General features: G+C 41.8%; 1 protein-coding gene across 6 annotated transcripts; it reads right to left on the bottom strand.

Moving 5' to 3' along the window:
- Window positions 1-359: 359 nt before the first annotated feature.
- On the bottom strand, window positions 360-20,432 carry sytl2b (synaptotagmin-like 2b). Of its 6 annotated transcripts, none has more exons than XM_081699787.1 (23): window positions 20,179-20,432; window positions 19,834-19,943; window positions 17,730-17,895; window positions 17,521-17,647; window positions 15,901-16,058; window positions 15,654-15,744; window positions 14,909-14,963; window positions 14,688-14,793; window positions 13,639-14,547; window positions 10,661-13,327; window positions 10,136-10,228; window positions 9,746-9,817; window positions 9,453-9,544; window positions 8,618-8,728; window positions 8,338-8,507; window positions 8,120-8,222; window positions 7,865-8,026; window positions 7,622-7,700; window positions 7,304-7,403; window positions 6,403-6,608; window positions 2,222-5,698; window positions 1,375-1,508; window positions 360-836 (listed from the first exon to the last, which is right to left on the bottom strand). In XM_081699787.1, exons 4-21 carry the CDS (start codon window positions 17,619-17,621, stop codon window positions 5,550-5,552), a joined length of 5,424 nt encoding a protein of 1,807 aa, XP_081555913.1. In that variant the 5' UTR covers window positions 17,622-17,647; window positions 17,730-17,895; window positions 19,834-19,943; window positions 20,179-20,432; the 3' UTR covers window positions 360-836; window positions 1,375-1,508; window positions 2,222-5,549. The 6 variants fall into 6 exon arrangements, with proteins under 6 accessions (XP_081555913.1, XP_081555916.1, XP_081555918.1 ...); XM_081699790.1 differs by having other exon boundaries at window positions 1,375-1,504; XM_081699792.1 differs by having other exon boundaries at window positions 13,639-14,544.
- Window positions 20,433-20,594: the final 162 nt, after the last annotated feature.

Below are 20,594 nucleotides of genomic sequence, written 5' to 3'. Positions count from 1 at the left end.
TCCACGACCACAGGATGTGTTTCGTCATGGTCGTTTAACAAATGAGAAGCTACTCACTGCATCAGTTAGGGTTAAATAACTTGTTGCCAGCTGAAACATAATCACCCATTCAGTAATTGTCCAATGGGAGGCTCTTACCTATTTGCTTAGTTAAATCCAGGTGGTGACCTTTTTTTTGGCCAGGCAGTGTATATGTCGCTTGATACTGATCTGACTTTGTCACCAAAACCACTGTGGAGCTGTGCTTCACTTGTTTCATCGAAACTTGGATTGCTGGGGGTGTTTTTGTGCAAGATGCATGTTTCAACCTGGTCTAGGCAACAAATCATAACCACAATGAGAGACAGTGAAAATGGGGGTAGTTTTAATTACTGAGTAATTTATTCATAGAGGGTGTGAGTGTTAGGAGATGGCAAGGCCAAAATAACAAACAGAAAAAAGAAGCAGCTAAACTTGCCTCCAATAAACCAAAAAAAAAAAAAAAAAAACCTAACCAGACTCCCTGCACACATACAGAACAAAACCACAGTGATCAAAATAAATAGCTCCAACTCCCTATTTCCCAACTACACACAAGATGTACAACAACAAGATCCAATAGAGGAAGCAGTAATTGTAAACAGTATAATGAAGCCAAGGTCAAAACAACAGTTCACTGGCAAAAATGCAAATCACAATTGTTAAGGTCTACAGCCTAAACAAAACTTTGTCCATGACTATCATTATACACTGGGATGAGGTGAGGCAGCCAGTTAGGATAAAGGTCACATCAATTAGGAAGGACAGTCTACACCTGAAGTACCGTGAATAGGAATGAGAGGCAGGAGTCACAGAACCTGGAACACAGGAAAACACAAACAAAACCCAGCCATGGTAATAACATGTTTTATATATGCTATATTTTCACAGATATTACATGTGGATATGACAGACAAATTTGTTTACAAGACTAAAGCATTTAATTTTCTTCCTTCCATGTCCATGCTGTATCTCTCTTAGTGAAATGATAGTCATTGCCTTGGTCATCACCTGCCTGGTTTTCAGCAGTACGTTAACCCCAGCGGACATGTTCACTCTCTGTGTGTGTGGTTGTAAGTGTCTGGTTCTGTCCATGTGTCTGGTTGTGTGCATGCACTTTAGTGTGTGTGTGTGTGTGTGTGTGTGTGTGTATGTGTGTCTGCTCAGTGTAGTCATCTCACTCACTGACTCCTGAAATTACACTATAGTTAGATTTTTTTTCCCCCCCTGACTACTGAATGTCCTTGTAATTTCCCTCAGGTACTACCATGCCCCTATTAGCTACGCCCCCAAGAGCAATCCTCCAATCAACCTCGCCGGTCTACTACTTCCTGGCCATGCCATGCAGTCGCACACCTGTGGTTCATTAGCTGTACTCAAACGTCAGGCTCATGTCTCCAGGTGTCCCAACTGGGTTCTTGGTTGGGACCCGGTGGCAGTCCCCATCGTTCCAAATACGCGTGGGGTCCATTTTCGCCTGTACTTTCTACCTAGAAACAGTACAAGCTTGAATATTCTTGTTATATCATGCAATCTAGGCAAGTAGTCAAAACCGAAAATAGCTAGCCTAAGATATGGTTTTGTTCAGCACTGTTAATACAAATTTATCCAGAACTGTCTACTCTTATGAACATTTTAACCTTTCGAAAGAAAATCATGACATGTTATCTGAACAGATGCTGTTTTAGATTAAAAAGAAAAAACGACGTCACCGTTAACGAGTTATTACCAGATATTTTCTTATTGTTCCCACAAGAGTAGTTGCATAAAGCTGCCCCGTTGCCGTTCCCACTGCGGGAAAAGCTCACACGGACTACTGCCGAAAAAGTCCTTCACTGTGCGCCATATGCATGCACTACTGCAGGAAAACGTCCTTCACTGTGCCCCTTACACACGGACTACTGCGGGAAAAGCTCTGCACTGTTCCCCGTTCACACGGATTACTGTGGTGGGCGAGTCCGAGAATTTGTAACCGAACGCTGTCCAGTGCGCGGTGGCCTTTAACTAATGCCTTTATAATCATAAAGGCGTTGTAATCAGTTGAAATGAATCATAATGTCCATGCAGAATTAGCAAGGCGTATAATTTCCATGCATCAGCTAACGCAATGACTTAACACAGCACTAAATTATAACGTTACCTACTGTGCCGGCACGTTTTGAAAGCACTTAAGCGAGAATTTGCTGCTACATTTATTTATTACCCGTGCCTAGGGAAGACTGCTGCTGTTTGAGGGTCTCATTCTCTTGGTCCATGATTTCTTAACTGAATAGATTCTGAGTGCAGACTAAAATATGTTTTCATTTAATAATAATAGATGTATTTTGTTGGAGTCGGATCTCCTACATCCAGGACTTCCTCTCCCAGTTTACCCTCTAGAATACTGAGGAAATGCAGTCTCACGCTTACACACAGCACAGAAATATCTCCAGTGTAAACACCTACACCCTTTCCTTTTTTCTTTTTTTTACTCCTAACAATCACCAGTGCACACAAACCCTTCAGATTCCAGAAACTGGGCTGCAGTTGAAAACGCATGTGTTTGTCACAGTACGGCCCCTCCCCCTCAAATATGTGTGCGTGTGTGCGTGTGTGTAGTGCCCGCCCATGTCGTTCACCTGATCCTTGTTGTGTGTAATTGTCATGCGTGTACATAAGTCTTGTGTCGTGTCGTCGAAGTTTAACCCACTGTGTATCGTATGTGAACACACAAGAAACCTAATGTATACGGTCGTTGTGTTGTTAATGTTTGGTGAGTCTGACGTTATTCTTTGTGTTTGTTACTTTAAATAAAGACCAGTTTAATTGAGGAGAATTGTCTTGGCATCCCACTCTCACAGCACGAACATTACAGAAACCCAGACATGCCTGTGTGAGCCCTCATTTACGCTTGCAGTCAGAATTGCTCACCAAAGGACAAAATTGGAGTTTAATTGATGTAGTTTTAGTAATAATAATTCAAATCTGAATAAATTAATTTAAATTAGCAACATTGATGGAAAAATAGGAAGACAAAGGGATTGTTTTTATCTGAAACTCTGCTGGAATAGCTAAGGAAACAGTGTGGTGGCCTGACCTTGACACTCACTCTGGTGAGGCTAAACGATGTAGATGTCTTATATATTCCACAGCTCGTCCCTTAACTTCAAGGTTCATCTGATAACATCAATTACACATTGTATCTGTTTAAATGTCTACAGAAAGGTGTTGCACCTTGGTCACGTGATCACAGTGATGAATGACTGTTGGACCAAAGATATTGACAAGGTGAGGGCCCCATTTCTCAAATAGTGTTAAGGTCACCTTAAATGAGAGAGCCGGTGTTTAAGACACACTCCACCAGTTAGACATGTTACAATGCTTTTGGGAAACCAGGTCTTCACTGATTGCTGAGACACCAGTGTGAAGTGAAGAGCAGTTTTTAGGAAGTGGCAAGGCTGTTTCTGAAGTGTTAGAAATGCACCTGGAGGGTGAGTGAAACCGTGTAACCTCTAATGTGATCCTAATTACATCCACGGTACTGCCTCCCGAGGTAGGACACACTGTGGCTGTGTCGTGGAGATAAGAGGGGGAAATGCAGCTCATTTAATGCGATGTGATTCTTTTCCTTCCCTTTCTCTGCATCTGATTCAGTGACACATAAATCTAATGCTAACCTTAGCGGTTGCCGTGGTGACCTCCATCACAGGAGCTGGTGTTGTCGGATTGGTTGTGTTCATGAAGTACGCTCGGTACAGATGTGTTAACAGTTGCTAAACCACTGTCTCACGCGGCCCTAGAGCAGATCTCTGGGACTGTGCATGTCCAGAAACGTCACTCTTTATGAAGACAAACCAATTTCATTCTTCATTCTTCACTGTATTCACATTATGTAATATTATAGATCTCTATACATATTCATTTCCCCCCAAAAAAACAAAACAAAACAAAACTATAAACTATATGGATTTAAGACAAATGTAAAGTATATTTCCAAAACAGCAGTGCCCTTCTCTTTGCGTTGTCTGTATGTGGGCAGATTACGCCGGTGGTGTGCACGCTCTTTCAGTGTGTTTTTGAATTATTTAAATGCAGACAGACAGACAGACACACACACACAGAGACAGAGTTCCACTGTCCATGACCCCAATCAGTGAGGAGCCATTGGTCAGACTGTGCTGGCTTAGTCAGACTCTGCTGTCCTTAGTACATCTTAGTACATCTTTTTCATTGTTAGTAGTTTGCAGATAAAGTTAATCAGACCAAAGCAGATAGTTCTAGAGAGATTAATTTAATTTTGATTACTTCACATCCTTTTCAGTATTTTTAAGAGTGCTGAAGTTCCTCATTAGGTGTTACGTTAAAACAAGTGCGGTTACATGCATGCAGAAGTAGAATCCCTGTGCCTGGTGTTGGCCTCTGAGTGGTCTGAAGTTGCAACATCTACAGCCCACTACCAGGTCTTCTGTGATGCATCACTGCAATGTTCAGTTAAAATTCTCACTGACAAGTATTTAGTCCTTAATAAACCCATCTTGTGCAATGTAACGATTAACCCCACTTTTCACCGAAAAATGTATTTTGGCTCTTTCCACTCCAACATTTTGTCATTTACCTAATTCAGCACACACCACTGGTTACCCACATGTCACTGGAAGCATCAGGACTCTGTGGTCATTAATTCCGTTTACCAGACGCTTTTGCTATGAACCTAAAAAGTAACAGTGACATACAGGGCAGGTTTCTAGCTGCTACGATGACCTCTCTGTATATTGCATATTACCTTTTACTAGGATAGACTTTCCATGTTTCAGCTTCTCCTGACACTGACATTCAGTGCTCCCTCATCTGGTAAAGGTACATGAAGAAAATCCTTTGGGTATGTCTTTGTCCCAAGGCTGATAATGTTTCTGAATTCAGAGTAAAGGTGTGGTTTTTTTGTTTTATATGAGGAGTGTCAAAAGATTCAGTACAACTTTGGCTTACAATAGCTAATAAAGATGAAAAGATCCCCCAGGAGTAAGACATTTTGTAAGTTACTGAATTTAAGATCACCTAATACTGTGCTGTCTGAACTGTCTCCACTAGGTGGGGCGAAAGACTGGCGGTTCCCTCTCTGTACCTAGCGCAGACTAGTTATGTTCAAGATGAAAGTGGACAGTGCATTGGCCACTCCTCTGAAACCATAACATCACAATTAAGACTATTAAATCTTCATTTTAGGAATTATGATGAATATTATAATTATGAGAGTTTGTCTTTATGCTAATTTAAAGATTAATTAAAAAAGATAATTGTAACTGATAACTACAACGGGCTGTGACCAAGTAGCCCTATTCAGTTAATCACAAAATATTCTGTACAAATTTATTCAAATGTACTTTGTACCCTGATATGCTGTGAATAAGATAAAATCCATTTATATGTAAGTGTGCGAGTGTATGTCCATTTTAAGAATGAAAAAAACTGTAAATACACACTCAGCTCATTACATGTCTCTATGTAATCTAGCCTCCTCATTAAAAGATCATTCACCCTGGTTTCATTCCATGTTATTTTCTTTTAGTTTTGGCTGTGGCCACCCTTCTCAAAGGCAACACGTCCTCTATCCACTCATGTGGCGAGTTCATCATCCTTTCCCACAAAGCCACTTCCTGAGCAGTGGAGTCCATCCAGGTCACACTCACACCATAGCTCGAGCCTGGAGAGGAACACAGTAAGTGGAATCACAGTTTAAACTTCACCTAATCTTCAAACATTATTCAGTGCTACTTTGTTGCAATAGAAGTACAAAACATTACTACTACTACTACTACTACTAATAATAATAATAAAATGATATTCAAATGAAACACGAATTCAGTTTAATTACTATTTTAAGAACAAAAGCACACTTGAATGAATCATTAGATCAATTTAATTACTGTTCTAATAATTAAAGCACACTCAAATGAAGCACTAGTTCAGACAGAACTGTGTTATGTGGCTTTCTTTTAAAAGCTAATAGCTTTATAACAATTAAAACTATATGCCTATGGAGCCAACTTAAAAATAAACATACTTAAACAGAAAAGAAAATGTTATTCAATTACTTTTCTTATGTTATGTCCTGTCACTAAAGACAAGCCTACATCTACTAATCTTAAATGGGGGCGTGTCTCATAAATGTTGTTCATCATTCCTAAATGAACCATGCACTGAACGGATGCACTGATGTTAAATGGACACACAATTCTTCCTAGTTAACACTTCACCTGCTTGTGCAGTTATGAACCAAACCAACATAACCAAATGCCATCATATTACACCAAAACAGCCCATTCATGTGCCTGACCCAAGTTTACAAAGTTAGAAACTTCCAGGCTCCAGTAAGGGTCCTGTTCCTCCACTAATGGTCCCCTCTACCTGTTCCCAGACTTAGCCGTAGCCCTCCGATCAGGCGATTGGCCAGCCGGTTCTGGTCCCACACGGTTAACTCCACACAGGCCTCCTTCAGGTCCTCTTCTCCAAAGCCATCGTACACCATAGTGTGGTTAAACACGGGATTCGCTGTCTTCTTCAGCACCCGCGTCTTCTGACGGCCCTTTTTACTGGTGTCAGGCAGTATGACACTGTGGAGGCAAACGTATAAACATGACCGGGGCACTGGGGTTGGGTGTCATCCACACTCTGCATTCCTGAGATAACAGGTAAGGCCATAATAGGACAGAGGCCTAATCTATAAAGCCATCTCCTCCCAAGTCCCAGCAGCAGGTACAAGCTTGCATTTATTACTCTTGTAACTAACTGCACGCTTCTTGAACACGGTGACTAAAAATTCATAGTATTACGCCTTCAAGTTAATAAATAAATATTAAGCATAAAAACATATTTAAGATTTTAATCTAGGCTGAACCGCTGCTATAATGACACAACTCAGGTCAGTGTATCTTCAAATACGTGCACGTCATAGAAGGTAAAGAAATATGAAAGATTCAAGCACAGCTGGTACATTTGTTTTCTATTAAAGAATACAAAATATAAAATACTTTTGAGTGTTGTATGAATTATAGAAAAATAGCACCACACTATCCATTCCATCCATTTCAATGGGGTACACTCTAACCCCACTAAGTAGTGTGTAAGTAGTGTACTAAAAAACCCAACTGGATTAACATGTACAGTGTTCATATAAGTCCAGGTGGACACAAATCAACACTTTATGCATTAATTCCTTGAGTAATTGTCACAGAAGACAGATGGACAATAATGGACAGATGACAACAATGCATCCTTCATAATTGTCTATGCGGTCTGTAGACTTTACCATTTCAAATAGGGATCTACAGGTGCACCTTTGACCAGAGGAAGGTTCTTGCAGTTTTTGATCCAGATATGCACTTCGCCCGAGTTAGGAAGCATCCTTGCTGGATCAGACAGAAAAGAACCCCACATGAAGCTCAGAAATATGATCAAAACGAACATCTGAGCTCTGCAATTCTCTTCAGTTTGCTTTTGGTCTTCTGTTTATGTCCAGCTGTGTTTTGATGTTTAACTGGCATCAAAAGCCGAACTTAAAAAAGTAGGAGTCAATGCTGTTACAAACATCAGTGAGAGATTTGCTGTTGGAAACATGGCCTCTCACCGTGGGAAACCTGGGGCAGGTAGCGCACAGCCAGTCTCATCTCACCGCTGTTATCTGCTGGCTGGTCCCCATTGGGGGTCTGAGAGGGGTGATGCCAAGGCAAAAACAAACAAATAATTGGTTCAGATGCAGGACCTTTAAAACTTGGCATTGATCTTGCCAGCATTTCAGACGATTTATTTTCTAGGCCCAGAGAAAATGACATGCAGGTAAATGCTGAGTGTGTTGAGAACAGTACAGTACCCTGGGTTTGAGGAAGAAGGAGTTTATGTCAGTGTTTCCAAAGTCCCATGTGGAGAGATCGACCTCCGTCTGTCCCAGGAAGCAGTTACGACCAAACATGTCATTATGCCAAACGGACAGATAAAGGACCTCGGTGCGCAAGTACTCCATTTGAACTCGATACTGTATGAAAAAAAGAAGAAGTTTTACTAATGTATGTGATTCTCTTCCCCAAAAAACAGTCACAGTGATGCAAACGTTCCTTGCGCACTTTACCATAAGACTCTCCTTGTATGTGGGGTTTAACGTCCTCTTCTTCACTGAGGTTTTCCTTTTTCCCAGATTGGCAGAATCAGGCACAAGGTAACTTTTAACATACCTACAAGGAGTGCAAGTATTGAAAAAAGAAAACATATGAACATGTAATTTCTGTAACCACTCTTGTATAGTTAAATGATGAAGTACAATAGTGAACGTGGTTCTAGGCTACCCACGGGTCAGTCCGTCTCCGTTTGGGATCAACGATCGCTAGGTTCTGGCACTGAACAACGAAGATGTTGAACTCCCTCAACCTCTCCACATAGCTGATGGAGAACTGGATGGTCCCTTGGACTTCAACACCTGTGAAGTCTGTGCTGCACACACTCAGAACACTCCCACTAACCTGCGGGTTTCAGGACATGTATGCTTAACCAGCAGGAAGGAGGCTTGGAGGAGCTCTCCAGGCTCTGTGAGCCAAGAGCGGGGTGTGGCGCTAAAGCAGTACTGACATACCGAGGACACAGAGGCCATGCCCGAGTTGCTGCTGGGGGGGTGGCCATTTCTCCAATGTGTGCTGCTAGGACAACTGCAGTCAGAAGAGCAATCACTGATCCTCCCATCGTTCTAGATAACAGGGCAGTGGAAAAGTGCAGTTACGTGTAATAATTCTGGGGTCGTGCGATATACAGTACGTTGATCAATATCGGTGTTTTTATTCAGCATCCTGACCAATTTCTTGAGTTTATGGTACATGTTTCAATGAACAAGGCACTCATGTATATGTATTAAATCTAAACTGTTTGGGCAATCTTGTTCAGGCCAGTCTAAATACATACTTCAATTGTAGTATTTACCAATATATCCTGAGTTGTCAGTTTATTAGGGACACCTATCTAGCCAGTAGAGCAGCATGAATTCAGCTGGGCATGAAATCTCCACAATGCGGCACGTAATGTGGAGGAAAGCTGCTCTGTGTGGAAACTGGATGGCTGTAAACAGCCCCTTCTAGCTCCTTCCCCCTCATGCTCAGTAGAGTTGAAACCTGAGCATCGTGCAGGACACCGAAAACTATCACCATGTTGCGCAATCACACTTATAGTAGCTACTATCACGCCACACTCAGAGTCACTAAGGTCACTAGTGTTGACCTTTGTGCTGCGCCGTTGAACGCTAACTGACGTGAAGGAGGTCCATCTCATCCAGACCACCCACCGCTTTGAACTGACGTATGTTGGAATGCACGAGTTGTGTGTAGCAGATGGGTGTGCTAGACAACTGTCGTGTCAGAGTAGTATCGCTATCGCCCAGGCCTTGGTCAAGCGGGTTGGGGGATAAGAACCTAGCGTACCTCCAGCAGGAAGGACGGGACAGACTTGCTGAGGTTCTTCAAACGCTCCGGGTCGGAGAAGGAGGATGAGGGTGGCGAAGGAGTGTTGCAGTCTGATGGAGAGCAATCATTTGTAACCATAGATTTTTATAAAATATTCACAGGATCATTTAGCATATTCATGTGATTTATTTAACATATGCATGTATTCATTTCACACAATAACAAAAAAAGCACTAACTTTTTTTTACAGCATTCACTTCCTGAGCATCGCACCACTGTCCAAAAAGGGTGAAAAACCCAAACATTCTTACTGTCATAGGCATGTGGTTGGAAGTCATCCACCAGATTGCTTTTCCTGGATTGATTGCTTTTCCTGGGTCGTACTAGGAAAGGAGGTAAAATGACAGAAAGTGGAGCCCACTTCAGAGCTGTGGCCGTCACCTGAACTTTCCATTCTCAACTACACAATGACGCGTGCTACACAGTGAGGACACAGACAAAGGGCGGATAGCGTTACGACATGATAGTGTGGACTCATTACACTGAACAGAAGAGTTGAACATGGATGGAGGATCAAGTACTTTTGGCAAATATTTCTGTGGTATTTTAAACGCTCAGCTGAATTCTACTCAGTCGAACACGATTTTCTGCATTATCTCTCTTCACATCCCGTTGCTGCAGCAAACACAACCAATGCTCACTTGGCCCCGCTGTGAGGTTCTCAAGGCTCTTGTGGTACACAGGTCTAGCAGCAGCACGTCTTAGTGCACCCTGAACAAGGCTCTCCTTATCACCTGCCACAAATGGACATCAACATTACAAAGGAATGGTTCCACACAAAATCAAAAGAACATATTTCAAACATAACCATAAAAAATTCAACTGCAAAGCTTCAAGGGTTGTAACACGGTGTCTATTGATTAAACAATGACTATGCATTAAATGAACTTGGAGGGGCTGGTGAAGAATTTAATGATTACATGCAGCAAGTTATAAAAATTAGCATGCAGTTTGTAATTAGAAAATCTAATTGCATGGCATGTGGAGCCTATCCTCCCATTATAAACTTGTTAAAAATGTGAACTATTCTGTAAGCCTGGTTTAATAACGTAAATGTTTTAGTTGTATAATAAACACGTTCAATGCTGCTTTATTTTAGAATGATGTGTGCTTAAAAGTTCTTAATTACAGTGTTCAAAAACAAGATAAAAACATGCACATCTCACTGTTTGCCTGAGAGTGGGTCCAGTCACCAGCGTCATTTACGGTCTTGCGGTCGAGGTCTTCATCAGTGTGCACGCTAGGGTGCAGTTCCAGGCTTCCCGTCATGCCACAGGGCGCTTCGGTGCACAGTGCAGTGCAAGCTTGCACACTGGAGCACCTCAGATTGCAGACAGTCTCTGGAGATCTCTGGAACGCCGTGCAGACCAGTTTACTTGTCTGATCGCTCACGTACGTGCCACTGTCCTCTGTGCCTTCTAGGTCCTGATGATAGTCTCCTGGTACAAATGACCTGACCAGATGCTGAGAGAAGGTGTCCCCAGAAGTGTGCACGCTTGTTTTCCCATTTATTATCTCTTTCTTCCTGCTGCTTTCTGGAGACTCTGTCAGCTGTAAATTAGCTTCTGACATTTTCCTAGATGGTGACATACCAGCTTCTGTTGTCATTCTGAGTGGTGGGAGATTTGTTTCTGGGGCTTTCTTCGATTGCATGTGTAAATCGCGACCTTGGTCTTCATTATCCATGAAACATACTTCAAACATACTGGTGGCACGTTGAAGAGAATTTCTTTTTCCATGTATTATTCCTTTTCTGCTCGTTCTAGCAGGGGATTCCATATTGAGCGTACTTGGAAGTGGAGTAGGCCCTGTATCCTTCAGACATGCCTGTGAGCGTCCCTGTAGCCTAGGGAAATGGGACAATTCCAGCAGCTCCGCTTCACCTGAAGGTTTATTGGCGAGATCATTTTTGGTGTCAGAATCAGGTCTTGTGTGAGCAGTCTCTTCTTTCAAAGATGCTTGAAACTCTCTCTGTGTCTTTGCAGGTTTAGTATTTCCATTCTCATTTCCAAACCCCTTAGGATTGATCTTGTCCGACTGGTTTGGGTGAAGACTGTTGTACAAACAGAGCGTTGAATCCGCAGGGCAGTACTCACTGATCTCATTGTGAGCATCAAATTTCATCTGATTCACTTTTGGTAATAAGGGTCTTTCGATTTTGCTTCCAAAGCTGGAGGATTGCTCGGAAGATCCTGCCCAGAAATCGCGGAGGGTCTTGAACTGTGAACTGTCAATGCTTTCTGCTGCGATTGACCTCTCTGTCCTGTCCCGCAGTTGAAGTACATTGAAATTTGTGCCAGGCACATTGCCGTCGAGTTCATCATCTATCTCTGCGCCTACGGATGTAAGATCAAACTCTGATTTGCTTAATCTTTTATTCAGCTTTGTGGCAGAGGACACAGATGAATTAACATCATCTGCTGCAGCTGGTTTGACATATATCCTGTGTTGCCACTTCTCTTTCTCCCAGAATGATCTGAGACGTTTTATTTTCTCTGACCTGCTGTTTTGCTCCTGGTCACCCTGTTTTGCTAATGATATTGGACTTGGTGGAGACTGAAGTTCAACCTCTGATTCCTTTTGCTCAGACTTACTTCTGTGGCTCAAATTCAGTTTTGCTGGAGGCTTGTGCTCTCCCTCACTGCGATTATTACTCCAGGTTTCATTCTCACATTCACTGCTCTTGCCCCCTAGTACAAATTCTCTATTCAGTGAAGTGGAGCGTGACTTCTGCAAAAGTGGAATAACATTTGCGCCTGAGAAAGATGTCCAAACCATTTCATCTTTCTTTTTATTAGCATAACTCCACGGTGGTTGCATGTCTTTTGCATCATCGTCTTTGATGATGGTTCCGTGTTTATTTAAGTGTTCTTGGGTGACATCACCACTTTCATCCACATTCAAAATTTCTTTCAAGCTTACCTGTTTCTTTGTCTCAGCTACTAAAGATTTGGGCATTTCCTCTCCATAGTTTATATTGTCTCTGCCAACAGCACAGTATTTCTGAGGCTTGTTATCGTTTTCACTACTTATGCCTGATCTGCTGACCAGTGTTGTTGGACCAGTGATGCCTCTCTCCGAGAAAGACAATAAATTTGGCGTTTTTGGTGTCTGAGCCCCCATGTGGGTTATATTTTCTTTTAGTCCATTTCCACTGAGTTTATCCTCCGTGCTGTCCATCTCTACCACCTTCTCTGCTGATCCTGCTTTTTCAAAGCTGTCCATCTTTCTGTGAGTAGCATTCTCTGCCATGACAGGCAGTGGTTCCAGGCTCAGTGGCTCAAGATTCCATCTCTGTCCCCCAACACCCTGAATTTTCCCAACAGGCAGTGGCGTATCTCCATTCAGTTCTTTTCCCCAACCTTTTAAAAAGACATTATTCACCTGTGGAGTTTTTTCTTCACTCTGTCTGGGAATAATCACGTAAACATTGTCTACTCTTTTGGTCCTTAGATCTGTCTCATTCTCAAAATCGATATCCTCCATCTTCATGTCATCGTCCATGTCTTGCACATTGTCCTCGTGGTAAAATATATCACTGCTGTCCAAGCTCTTGCTAAACCACTCTAGAACTTTAGCAATGGAGGCTCCCTGTTCCTCACTGGGCTGTGGACTCTGAGCCTGAACCATACAGGGGTGCTTGTCGGTCTCTGTTTTTACATGACGAGTCTCTCCATGCATCCTCTTTATATTGACTGCAGTTGGACTGAAGCTGCTTTTACAGTCAAGGGAGACATCAGCTGTTTGAGAAGCACCAGCCATGTAAGAGGCGTCGGCCTGGCTGGAGGCATCAGTTGTGTTGATGGCTTCACATCCATGATGATCTGGAAAAACTAAACAATATACATTTTTAAATGAAAGAAGTGGCATCTAGTGAATATATATACAGACACAAATAGCACAAATGTAAACTCTATCATGAATATGCCATAACACAAATATTCCATAGATCAATTGTAAGTGCACATACCTATATTTTCATAAACGTAATTAAAATTAAATGTTAATTAAAATATGTTAATTCTGGTTAGTTACTATTTTACTGTGTCATTTTCTCAAAGAGTAAATACAGGTTTGTCACACTGTACATGTTTCATGTACTGGACACTGTGAGCAGGGCATAGAAAGCCATTTTTAATCATACCAACAGTATCCTGAGGACGGTCTCCCTGTTCTTGTGCCTTTTCACTTTCCGTCTTGGACAACATTTTTTCACCTTTCTCCGGTCTGGGAAGTGAAGCTTGAGGAACAGTGGCAGTACTTAATTCTTTGTCCATGTAAGCTTCTAGTGTTGACCTGACACTCGGACTAGGAATGGTGAGAGGTTCCTTCATGGTCTCATCAGACATCTCTTGGTTTGCTTGTTCAGCTGACCAATTAATGCTGTTGTTATCATATTTTGGATTAGCTATATGTGTTACATCTGTGGTCTTATGCTCAGTGTCTGACAGATTCAGCTTTGGGAGAATTGTTGACTTCTCTTGTGCTGTCTGCAATGGGTTACTCAGAGGCAATCGCACTGGCAATCGTGACTTTGGTAATCCAGACCTCAGTGGTTCTTGGTCTGTTGAACTAAGGAAGGCCTCCTCTATCTTCTCCTCGGATATCGTGTGCTCATCGAGAATTTGCCCTGCACCACTGGCTGCGGGAAACAAACCGAGCCGTTTCAGAGGTTGCGGCCGTTGGCCCTTGACCTTGGAGCCACTGGAGCTGCAGCTGGAGTTGTGTTTGAGGATTCCTCTGGGTGGAGGGGACCTGATGCCTGAGCTTGTGGACATACTTTGCATGGACATGGTGGACATGGTGTCTGAGCTTTCAGACATGCTTGGGGTGGACTCTAGGGACATGGTGGACATGTCTGAGCTTGCAGCCACACTCTGGCTGGACACAGACCTGGTGCTATCTGACACTGTGCTTTGGAGTTTGTAAAGTCTGGTTCTCTTTTTTGGTATGGGTTTTTGACGGTGGACGGTTTCTTCCAAAGTGTCAGAAACTTCTGTTTTTGTTTCCATTTTGACTGTTTCATGACTTTTTAGTGGAGACTGCACTTCTGCTGAGGATGTAAAGTAAGTGAATCCAGCGCTTAATTACAATAATTCATTATTAGTAAAACTTAATAAAATTCTTAAATTACATATGTGTAGGAATACATTTTCATTTTACACATTGGCCAAAATGGTAAATAATCTCTACCTGATGCTTTATTAGCTCCAGGTCCTGTGGTTCCATAGGTTAACTGGCAGTCAGTCTCCTCATGGTCCAAATCCATTGGTTCAGTATTAAAGGGGTTGTGCCTTGGCTGGAACCAAGAGAAGACTAAGATATTTTAACAAAAAAAGGTTGATGTGTTTAATATTGTAATCCATTTTCTGTTATAATTAAAATTGATAGTGAGCAAGAAACGCATGACATACCCTGGAGGCTGTCCGCATGCTCAACCTGCCTTGCTGAGTTCCCTCTAATGAGCGACTGTTATTTACACATAGAAGACTGAACATGAATACAAATCCCTAAAAGTGGCTTAGGAATTAAGCACTTTAGAGTCTAACCATGGTGTGGTAATCACAGAACCTGTGAGTCTGAATATATCCTCTGTGTATGCACCCCATATCAGAGCTCTGAACTTAGTACTGCAACCCCATTTTTTGTGCAAATTTACACAGTTCTAATTTCTCCAGTAAAGGAGAACACCAGCAAACACTCCCAAACGTCCGGATCCCAGGGCACGTTACGCACATCCCTAGCAATAAAATGCAAGCTTTTAGGTAAAAGGCTTTTAGATGAAAACATGGTATGCAAACGCCTCTGTTGATTCTTATATGAGTCATCCGGCACTTAGCATCATAAGACATCCACGCCTAAAAAACACACAGCAGTGGAGTTGGAGAGGACAGGACTGCTCAAACAGCAGCACTGAGCACGCCACAAGGCTCCAGCAAATAACAAAGAATAACTATTAAATTGCTCTGGCTCGACTGACAAACACACAGCTGTCATCAAATGCATTAACTTCACTAATAACTCTAAACTGTGGCTGCTGTATACAAGAACCTGTAATCCTTAGGACAGTATCTCCTTAATGTGGTTTTGGGCTAAGCAGACAGAGGAGGGGTATAATGAACACAAATGCTGAAGATCTGTTGAAGCTTTGTGGATCACCTCTCCTTCAGAGTGCCTGATGACTCCATTTTTGGTGTCATGACATTGTTACTTCTACTGGGTTGGTCTCTCCATGACTGAGCCAAAACATCTAAAGGGCAAAAAAGATTTTATTGGATCCAAGCCAAACATGGAGGGTTGTGCACAGCAGTACCTCTCTAATCAGAGTGATTTAAGTGATATTTCAACACTTGTCAAGTAGCTCAAACAAACTTTTCTCAGTTTCTATGGGATTACATCATCGTACCCACTGTCATGGGTTTCCTCTGTTTCATGGATGCCATGATGATATCAGACCCATGGGTTCTGTCCTGGTGTCTCTGAGACTTCGCATCATAGAACCAGTCTCCTGTCAGGTACTTCAGCTCGTCTGCCTCTGGACTCTTTTGCAGCTTTTGCAACTGTCTAACGTTCAGAAAAACGAAGGTCTTAGAAAGTAGGGTTACGTGGTCACAAAGTCCACACAAATGCAAATGGTTGGGTTCGTGTCTTCAAAGTCAGAATACAACGCTTTTTTCCTCTCTCACTTTTAAGTGCATGAAATCACTCAGGCATAACAAGACCTGCAGTGGTTACCGTGGCATCGCTGCTGTTGCTGATCCATAGGTGGAGAATAAGAATAATGCTTCATGTCTATATGGACATCAGCAGGGAAGTTTGTGTTAATATTCAAATTATTCTTGCTTATGTTCTTTCCTTTTTCCTTCTGCCAGTGTGTGCCAAACATGAGTGACAAACACGTTTACTTCACCAAACATAAAGCACACTGACTACCTCTACTCAGCTCACTGGACTTTATTAGAAAAAAAAAGAACAAATCTGAAATGTTCTGAGGGCAATTTTATTCTCATTCCACCCAGCTGTTTACACTAGTTCTCCTCCACGCGAGTGGGGCACCCTGTTTTAGATGAGGTTTGCGGTAAAACACCCTAACACTTGTCTGAAAAATACAATTCCACAAAGCTGAATTCAACTTGATGACTGACTATCAATCCAGAGCCTCCTACATGACAAACACCAGGTACAACGGCTTCTCTACAGCTATGTTTACTTTATGAAGCTAGAGAACTTGGTTTCCTCTCACACACGCACACAATGCAGCATTGTACAACATTACAACTCTGCCTGTATCACATACTGCCCCACAGTTTCCATGCTACAAGCCTAAAAGTTTCTATCTGGCAATATAAGCACAACTTCAACACACTTGTTCAAGTACATTTTGAAAACAAGTCTGCTCTCTTGGTAACCCAGTGGGACTCTTGAAAAGATTTTAACTACTCACAATTCTAAAAACTCAACAACTGCCAAATACTAATAATTCAAATGATGTGCTAAAAGTGATCTTCAAATCAGAACTCAAAATGCATTTCATTAAAATACCATAAGCCACAGCAGCTAATCAACACAGTCTCATCTTACTATGATCAGTTTCATTTTCATGTGAAATAGGCAAGACAATTATTTCACAAGGGCAGACTTAACCCTTTAACCCTGGTCTGTCTGACATTGGCACTTCCTAATGGTTCCTTTTTCTGTTCTTCAGAACTTGTCAGCTCTCCTATATGAGGTATTTTCAGCCCTATTGTGAGCCAATGTTTCTCTCTTGCTCGAAGCTACATGGCTCAGCCTGAATGATAATATAGTTAGCTAACTAACTAACTAACTAGCTAACAGCCGTCCTGTAAGTACTATGTAGTAGATGTCCTTCATTATAATAAGAGTTATAATAATAATTATAATAAGAGACAAACATCACTTTCACACTTTTGGTTGCTCTCATAAAGAGATCCCTGGGCTTTGAAACAGGGGACTGTGTGGGTTTACATGTGACTATGCTGGATGTCTGTAGAAGTGAGAAACATACTTCACCCTCTCCTCGTTTGCCTTCTTCAGCTCCACGTCCCGTTTCAACACCGTCATAATCATCTCCTGCTCTTCCTCCGTCAGGTAGCTCAGGTCTATCATGGTGATCTCCTCACTTTACTGCTATGCTTTTTAGACACAAAGACACCAGCACTCATAAGATTGTATATTTTTTGTATATTTTGATGTGGTGTAATTATTTTTGCATACCAGTGAAATCTCCTCTGGTCAGCGGAGGTGTTGGCAAAGGATCTCAGGCCAAAATTTACTGACTGTAATGGATGAAAGTTCACAGCTGAATCACGTCTAACATTGTCTCTGGACCACAACGCTCATCCCATCCACTCTACTCCAAAGTCCTGCAGCAACTCCACATCTGCAAAACACACAATCACAGGAGGTCATCTGCTCCCCCACCATCTGAGTCAGCTCTCTCCTTACCAAGTGCCATTTCTAACATCAGGAAGAAAATCATTATTATTCAGCCATTTGATGAACGACCAGAAAGTACACTGGTTCAATTTATTAATATACCAGCTGTGTATTGAACTGGCAACTGTTTTAATTTCCCTCTATCTGTATGCCAGAACAAAGTGTGATCCAGAGTGTTCTGAGACTGAACAAAAGCATGTGACACCTGTCCTTGGCTAAGAAGTGGTCTCTTCATTCCAGCAGTTTAAATGAACAAAGCACATGGCCTAATAGAGGCCTCTCAGGGCCTTTCAGGGAAAGATTTTCAATTAAATTACATGTTTCATCTCGCAACTGTGTATTCTTATATTTTCAATATACCCAGGAATTCCTTAGTATCTATAATGGAGAGATCTGGTCAAATATTTTGCACTATTTATAACTATTATCACTAAACTATTTATATGGAATAGCACTTTACTGATTCTGAAGCTTAACTATATGAAGTGCCTCAGCATAACTGAACTCTTTACCATGTAACCTAATCCTCAGGAAACCCTTCTGATTTTAACTGTTTTCCATTCAAAGTATTGTTATTTAATTCTTAAAGATTAGCACTTTAATTTTAGGGACAACTTTAAACTCAGGACTCAGTCATTTTCAGAGATACTCTTACTTAACCCTGAGAGCTACACCAGCTTCAAATGAACTTCACATGGTTAAATCTAACATCCAGAACTTCAGAACGTCTGTTACATGAGCAAATATTTGAACAACAATGTTTAAGATGTTATTTACTCAGTTTTACAGCATGATTAAAACCAAACAGAAAAGCAATGTTAGATACGGCAGAGAACTGGGGAGGGAGACAATTGCACAACACCTTGAAAAAATGTTGGTAGACTAAAGACTCAGCAAGCATCACAGCAAGGACAGCTGTCGCCAAACGACTGAGACCAAGTCATTAGTTTCCAAGTCCTATTAGCCTTCATGGAGCCTATGAACCTCCAACCCCAATGAAGTTTTGAGAACTCTGTAATTACTTCGTATATGTTAGAGGACTGACAATTGTCTGACAATTGTTTAACTTCAGGTTAAATGTACTGGCTGACAAATATTGTGCTATAGGTACATAATGTTACATATACTTTGTAGAAAAGGGCTAGTATACGTATGTTTATTAATAATGTGCTATCCACTCCACTGGGAAGGTCTGTTCTGCAAATCTCTTTAGCATGTACAGAATAGCTCTCCTGAAGCAAAGAGAGAAAGTGAGCATAAGACATAAATTTGGTTCTCACATTCAGTGGTGTTTTACTGAGCTTTTGACAAAGAGGAGCTAGACAAACCTGATTCAATTCAGTAAGTTTCACCTGAATATAGACAAACTAAATTCAATTCAGTAATTCTCACCTTACTTCGTAAGGAGTATTTAGAAAAGTGTTACAGAATAGCCATATGTCACAATTAGGCATCCATTTTAAACAGGAAGTGTATACAATAGTATCAAGGTAATAATAAACTAAGGCTAATTCTTGAACAGAGTCGATCACAAGGCCTTTTGCGTGTTGAGTTTTTGTGTACTGGCACCTGTTATCAACTTTCAGTAACAGGAAAATTAAGTTATATTAGTGATTTCCTCTGGTGTCTAAAGATTCCTGATTTGCTGAGACCACTTGTGGTTTGTGTTAAAGGAATCGCTAGAAAATCACGGTTGTTCGGTTGTTTTTATGTTGAGCATATCCAAAGCTGAAAATGCATTGTCTGAAGAAAGTGTTTTGTTGAACACATTACCAAGCATATAATATAATATAAAAACTAAGTTGAATGGTTATACGACTTTAGTTAAAGTTAGCGAAATGAAAAAACAAACGTAACGCATAGCACAAATAATGCAACATACCGTGATGTTCCACACTGCATGGAATGACTTTCATAACCTGAGCTTCAGATACAGCTCCATCGGTCATGACAAATCCTCCAGCGCAGCGAGTTGGCAGGAGAGCGGATCACCTAGGATGGGCGAGAATCTTCTCCTAAGCACTGAGCTGTCCGACAGAGCAGAGCAGACTGCACCAGCTCTGACCCAGGAGAAGGCTTTTCAGCAGGTGCCAGCCCATGCCTGCTGCAGAGTTTTATTCCACGGAAATATCCTGCGCACTCCGAGATCGAATTCCCACACGGCGCGCATGACTTCCTTCTCAACTGTACGGTGTTATAAATGTAGGAATGAAGCGTGTTTACTTACCCAGTCGTAAGTCATGTTGACGGAAGACCCTGGTTTGGGTTCATCCAGTAGCAGTTATGATAGAGTTGAGACTGCCGAAAGACGACCGGAGACTCGCTTGAACTAATCTCCACCTGCACTGTGTCGTGTGAGCCGTTCACTTCGTGGCGACTCCCTTGAATCTTTAGGTTGCGTCAACTCTTTAGAGTTGACCGTAACAGAGATGTCCAGAGTATCCAGAGTTGACCGTAACAGAGATGTCCAGAGTATCGAGCGACCCCTGAATCGTACCTACTACTGGACAACAGCCGTGCTTTTCGCACGCGTACTCCAAGAAGCACGAAAGACTCACTTACTGTCAAGCACTCCTAAATGAACAAGTCATAAAAAGTGCATGATTTGTGGAAGCTGCACTTTATTTGAAAAAGAAAACGTTC

Source organism: Electrophorus electricus, chromosome 17 (assembly GCF_041902795.1).
Source record: "Electrophorus electricus isolate QZ-2024a chromosome 17, ASM4190279v1, whole genome shotgun sequence".
Classification (NCBI taxonomy): Eukaryota; Metazoa; Chordata; class Actinopteri; order Gymnotiformes; family Gymnotidae; genus Electrophorus; species Electrophorus electricus.
The sequence above is the reverse complement of the archived record's forward strand: the minus strand, read 5'-3'. Positions and strand labels throughout refer to the sequence as shown.